At 45.2% G+C, this 5,589-nt stretch overlaps 3 protein-coding genes across 3 annotated transcripts in view; 2 read left to right on the top strand and 1 right to left on the bottom strand.

The window, feature by feature from the left end:
• SARC_02146 (hypothetical protein) overlaps nt 1-1,131 on the top strand; it is a 1,773-nt gene extending 642 nt beyond the window's left edge. Inside the window, exons 3-4 of the mRNA XM_014304124.1 lie at nt 555-684; nt 820-1,131. Coding sequence (XP_014159599.1) covers nt 555-684; nt 820-976 — 287 coding nt within the window. The 3' untranslated portion in view covers nt 977-1,131. The remainder of the gene's footprint in view (nt 1-554; nt 685-819) is intronic.
• A 33-nt stretch (nt 1,132-1,164) lies between these two features.
• Nucleotides 1,165-5,589, bottom strand: part of SARC_02144 (hypothetical protein) — a 5,448-nt gene continuing 1,023 nt past the window's right edge. Inside the window, exons 2-10 of the mRNA XM_014304122.1 lie at nt 5,278-5,408; nt 4,919-5,080; nt 4,727-4,768; nt 4,436-4,550; nt 4,022-4,124; nt 3,372-3,561; nt 2,981-3,195; nt 2,352-2,514; nt 1,165-2,097 (exon numbers count right to left, since the gene is read on the bottom strand). Coding sequence (XP_014159597.1) covers nt 2,068-2,097; nt 2,352-2,514; nt 2,981-3,195; nt 3,372-3,561; nt 4,022-4,124; nt 4,436-4,550; nt 4,727-4,768; nt 4,919-5,080; nt 5,278-5,408 — 1,151 coding nt within the window. The 3' untranslated portion in view covers nt 1,165-2,067. The remainder of the gene's footprint in view (nt 2,098-2,351; nt 2,515-2,980; nt 3,196-3,371; nt 3,562-4,021; nt 4,125-4,435; nt 4,551-4,726; nt 4,769-4,918; nt 5,081-5,277; nt 5,409-5,589) is intronic.
• On the top strand, nt 1,175-2,360 carry SARC_02145 (hypothetical protein). The gene is made up of 3 exons (XM_014304123.1): nt 1,175-1,288; nt 1,494-1,564; nt 1,726-2,360. Exons 1-3 carry the CDS (start codon nt 1,231-1,233, stop codon nt 1,918-1,920), a joined length of 324 nt encoding a protein of 107 aa, XP_014159598.1. The 5' UTR covers nt 1,175-1,230; the 3' UTR covers nt 1,921-2,360.

Here is a 5,589-nt window from a genome sequence, read left to right as displayed (position 1 = left end):
TATATCGTATAACTTACGTATATATATATATATATATAGTTATTAGTATGTATATATATATGTATATAGTATATAGTATATATATATATATATATATATATATATTGTGTGTGTGTGTGTGTGTATGTGTGCGTTTGTGTGTATTTGTATGTGTGTATGTGTGTGTGTAGTTTTCTGAAGTAGAAGTGCGGATTTGGGTGTCCTCATTACGTATACAGAACTCAGAAGCGCAGCAAATGAATCGGTTCTCATGACATTTTATACCATTAATTTAGCTACAAGGCTATATATTCACTGTATGAACGAGAGCGTAGGACATGACAATACTGCCAGATAGACACCCCTTCACCATACGTGTTTTTATATATACAGCTCTAACGTTGACTCTGATTCTTTAGCCTATTTGCCGCAGCTTTGCATCCACACTCTGTGCACAAGAACAATTTTCGATGGCATTACACTATACAAGAGTATTTCTGTTACACTACAATGGAGACAAGCGAGTTTAACAACCCACGCTATTCACATTTTAAAATTCGCTCTATTTACTACAGGGTTGCATCCCCACTCCGCCAACGAGAGTGAATGGATGTTTTCACGTGAGTGGGTGGAGGAAATGATGAATTGGAATCAAAGCAATCTGGTGCACGACAGCTCAGAAGTGCTAGAGAGCAAGTTTGCAGGGTAACGAATCATATCCTCGAGTCGTCTCGGAGTTCCGACATCTATGCTTAAAATAATATTGGTCACGCCATGGTCACTATACTTATGTTGTGCACAAGAATATGATCTAACGGTACTTTTGTCTTTTCTTTCTAGTGTGGATGCCGTTATACACTGCGCTGGTACTTTCTCGCACGAACGTTGCTACGATATCAACTATATGACTCTGGTCCGGTCTCTGAAACTGGCCCGAAAGGCGGGTGCCTCGCATTTCGTCTATATCTCCGCATTTGATGGTATGAGGATGTTCTAGAGAGTTCAGAAACGCACGTTTTCCGGTTTAGATTGTATGTTGAAGTGGTCAACATATATGGGTTAAAAAATATAAATCGGACCCTGATCCTACTTATAGTACGGTGAATACACGCGTGGTTCAAATCTACACATCTCGTCGTGTGTTGACCGGAAAATATTTGTGATGCTAATTATCCGAAATATAAAGTTAACTCGTGTGGATAATTTTATTTGGATCATACAGCTCCGCCCTGGGTTAGGCACACAGCCTTCATGCGGTCCAAGCAGGATGCCGAGGAGGCCATGCGGAACGAAACCAGCATGCACACAGGTATTGGTTACTTACCATTCAAGATGTAGCTGCACTCAGCAGAGACGCAGTCTGCGCCCTGTTTTGTACGTACAAAAGAATGCTCAGCTTGCACGCTATAATCAAATACTACGATTTGCTTTAATGCTGGGAGATCAAGTATTCGAGTAGTCACAGTACAACTCGTAAGTGACAATTGCGTCCCGCTATTTCTTTTCTCCAATAGCGGTGCTACAACCGGGGATGCTCTTTGGTGTTCAACGGCTGCCCTTCTATTTGGCTGGAATGGCCCTAAAAGTATGTTCTTTCTGAATTGTCTGGTAGAAGCGAGACTAAATATCTCATCCCTAGTTGAGAACATATCCATTTGTCTCATACATGGACAAATAAGTGCGATAGTCCCTATCCTGATCCCGACCCTTGTATCCTCATAATCAAAACGAACACTCCAACACCAGGGTATTGGCCATCATGCGGTGCGTAATAACAAGTATCTGTCGGGGGCTCTGTCAGTGCACACAGTAGCCGACTGTGCTCTCGCCTGCTGCAGCACGACTAAGCAGAGCTTGGAGGGTCTCAGCAAGACGCACACGGTGTTGACTCCTCCGGACATGCGCCGTTTTGTAGGGCTGGCAGCGGAAACCATAGCGTAGCAATGTAGTGGGGAGCATGCGCTAATCGTGGACAGAACGTACACACGCGAAAGGATGTATGTAAAACATGTAGCTGTGCAGGTGTGTGCTCAGAAGACCTGTATACCCCGGGGCAAGCACGAACAGCAGCAGCAAGGATCAGCAATATTATCGGGAATTCTTCTCAAATTTGATCACCTGAATGTATTTGGCAGCAATGCAAGTATCGTAGGCATTAGAGAATAATGCAATATATATATATATATATATATATATCTTGTTTCGTCACAGTGATCGACGTACAGTTGCAAATTGTATTTGAGCTTCGAGCCCAGAGCTGTAGCATCATGTGGCAATGTGAAGCTACAATTACACCCCCAGCGCCATTCAGCATAGCAGTACTACTACACTCACTCCACGTACACTCCAGCTACCACCCATAGACAACATACCCTGGCAGCAAAATCCTTGTGTACGGCCGTGAATTGGTCGGAGTCGCCCATACACTCGACCTTGCACATGTCCTTGAGCTTCACCACGTGCACGGTGGGCTTGCTCACATCGGGCGATAAGGCTGGGAAGCACTCTCGGCACACGTATACAGGCACTTCGTATCTGAAGGAGAGTCAGTGTGAAGATAAAGCTTGAGATACACGCCACGGTATCCAGTGTCTGTGGGAGAGGATGCAACAGCGGAAACTTTGGATACATGCACAGGTGTGTCATCGCTAATGGGCGAGGGCAGCAACACAGCAGAACAAGGCGGTACCACACAAAGGCACCGCAGAACGCATTGGCCACGGGCACAAGCATCTCGTATATCCAATAGGAATAAGCAACGCTTCAGGATATATCAGAATAAAACATCAAACGCTTGTACAGACACTTCGGGTCTAATATTGAATGTATGCGCCACGGTATTAACATTTGTACGTTTGACACATGCACCAGCACCTCGTATCCCACCCAGCGGGGGGCTACACGCCAACAGAACCTTGCATGTCAGATACACGCACAGGCGCCTCATATATAACAAAGTATGCGCCACAGACACAACGGATACTTGAGTAGACGGCCATACCCATTCTTTGTGAGCAGTATCTTATGTGGCACACAGTTTATACAGGCTGCTTTCCCGCATTGTCGGCAGTGATGTTGTCTGTTTACGTTGAATTTCGGTAGAGAGAAGTTGAACGATCCAACGGACACAGGGGTTTCCTGGACCTTCCAGAAGAACGGTTTCTCGCACAGCTCACACATATCTGAGATGTGCCATGTGACTGGAGGCTCTCGCTCCTATACATTACGAGATAGCAAGTGTTAGAATCCACGGAGAACGCATGTTCGTTGAATCAAAGCAAAATCAGCAAAGTTACGAACCAAAAGTGATTTGGATACATCGTACTCTACAAATCACGCGACCAAAGCCGCATGGGGAGGAGATCCGGTTAAAAGTGCACGACGTCACTTACCACTGACATATCCCATATGCAGCACATGCCTTCTGCATCCACCGTAAGCGCCTCATTAGTAAGTGACGAGTATGTGACCGAAGTAACAGGGGCGGTGTGTTTGTGCAACAGAATAGGACGGACGCTGATGGGTGTGGAGGTCCCCGACGAAGTAGAAGACATCTCGTCCAGCTTCCAGAGACCTACCAATCTAGTTGTGTGCAAACGGAGCAAAACTCAAGTGCTTAACAGAGTGTTGGACTCTGTGGACTGGAACTAGTTGTATGTATGTGTATACTGCGAAATAGCTGAGCAAAAGAGGCCCGTGTCAGTAGAAGCACATCAGCGTACATCAGCAATCGACTATCACACTGGCACACGTGCACGGCCACGGAATGATACAAATCTACAAACTCAATTATCTGCATATACCGCCACCAATACAGACATGACCTGACGCCATTAAACATGCATCTATTCCTGATACTCGATAACAAATGTGAAGCTTGTACACCGAGAGCGTATACCTTCATCAGGCGCATACAACCCACACCCCACACTTGTCCCGCATCTGAAAGTTGGACAACTGCAGCAAAACGCACACACTCAAACATAACACATCCAGACCCCTACATACGCACACGTAAAAGAAAAGGAGGCAGGGAACGTACTTGTCTTGCGAACCGGATATGAGAGTTCTGCAGCTGTTAGCGTACGCAAGTGAAGTGACGGCCGACTTGTGACCGTCTAGCGCAGGACCAAAGGACACTGTACCTGTTATGGTATGATACAGGACGAAAAGGGGGATAACAATGAACAAACAAACAATGAAAGCATATGTGGAGGATGTTGATGTGGTTTTACGGCGATGAATGCGGTCCACGATAAAAAGGCTGTATACCATGCTGCCCTTGTCTAAATAGACATATGTACATGAACACTATGTAGCTGGTGAATATATCAAAAGGCTATACACCATGATGCCCTTGTCTAAATAGACATATGTACACGCACACTATGTAGCAGGTGAATAGCTGCGTGTATGACATGCAAAGACATACGCAAAGCTAAAGAGGCCTACCTACCTGTCTCGCTCACAGAGAGAGCCAGGATCTCGCCACCATCTGTGCCCACGTATACGCTGGTATCGTTGGTATTCTCATCGCACACCAAACACATAGACTTCAGCCCCACGGCCGCCTGTAATATATGAGAGCACCCCCCAAAAAAAACCCCCACCATTTTAAATGAATGCGTTTATGGAATTGGTTTCGGTGTTATAGAAATCACGGAACCGTGAATGTCCATCAAACTTCGGGAAAATGCGGATGTATCTGTCGCGGATATAACTTTCCGTACGCGCTCACAATACATACCTTGTATTGGCCAAGGCGTTGTTTGGAAGAGATCGAATGCACCTACGAGGGGGAGCCGTCAATTAGAAACCGTGAATAGTGAATTAAATGCAGTCCAAAATGCATACAAAGTCATATTGGGGGTCTAACTCATCGTATTGTATGGTGTATTCGCCGCATGTCCAGATGAGAGGCAAGCAACCGCACCATTACCTGAAACAAGTAGTCGTCGCCACAACTGGCGATGAACCCGTCCGCCCCATTAGCAGCCACAGCACACACATTGCCTGTGTGTGCGCGCATGACGGACACCCGCTCAACCGTATTGAAGTCCTTGGACACACTGTACAACATCACCACGCCGTTTGCCGTGCCCTGCAGGTACATGTGAGTGGAGATAATAAACACGTGGGTGGATATATTGAACAGTAAAACCAATTGTGCGTGCGAATAGGAATGGAGGTGATGAACACATTGATGGATGGATATAGTAGTGTAGCAAGCTCAGAGCCAAGAAACCCACAACTAAAGCCTTGATACTGTCGCTCACAAGGCGCTTTCAGTGCACTAACCACGACTAGTGTTCTGCTTTCCGTATCGAAGTCCAGACAGGTGATTGAAGAATCCAGGAACTCGATGGAACATGGCCACCACACGCCATTCTCACGCATCACCCACACCCTCAGTGACTGATCCTCGGACCCTGAGTGAAGATAGAAGTATATACCTCAGCCAATGGCGATAACTGTCTTTATATTCGCATCTCCGCCTAATTCTATTTTTCTGGATATGAATGAATCGAATACATGTATACAATACATATATATATATATATATATATATATATATATATATATATATATATATATATATATATATATATA

Source organism: Sphaeroforma arctica, assembly GCF_001186125.1.
Source record: "Sphaeroforma arctica JP610 unplaced genomic scaffold supercont1.93, whole genome shotgun sequence".
NCBI lineage: Eukaryota > Ichthyosporea > Ichthyophonida > Sphaeroforma > Sphaeroforma arctica.
This window is presented reverse-complemented; position numbering and strand designations above follow the sequence as displayed.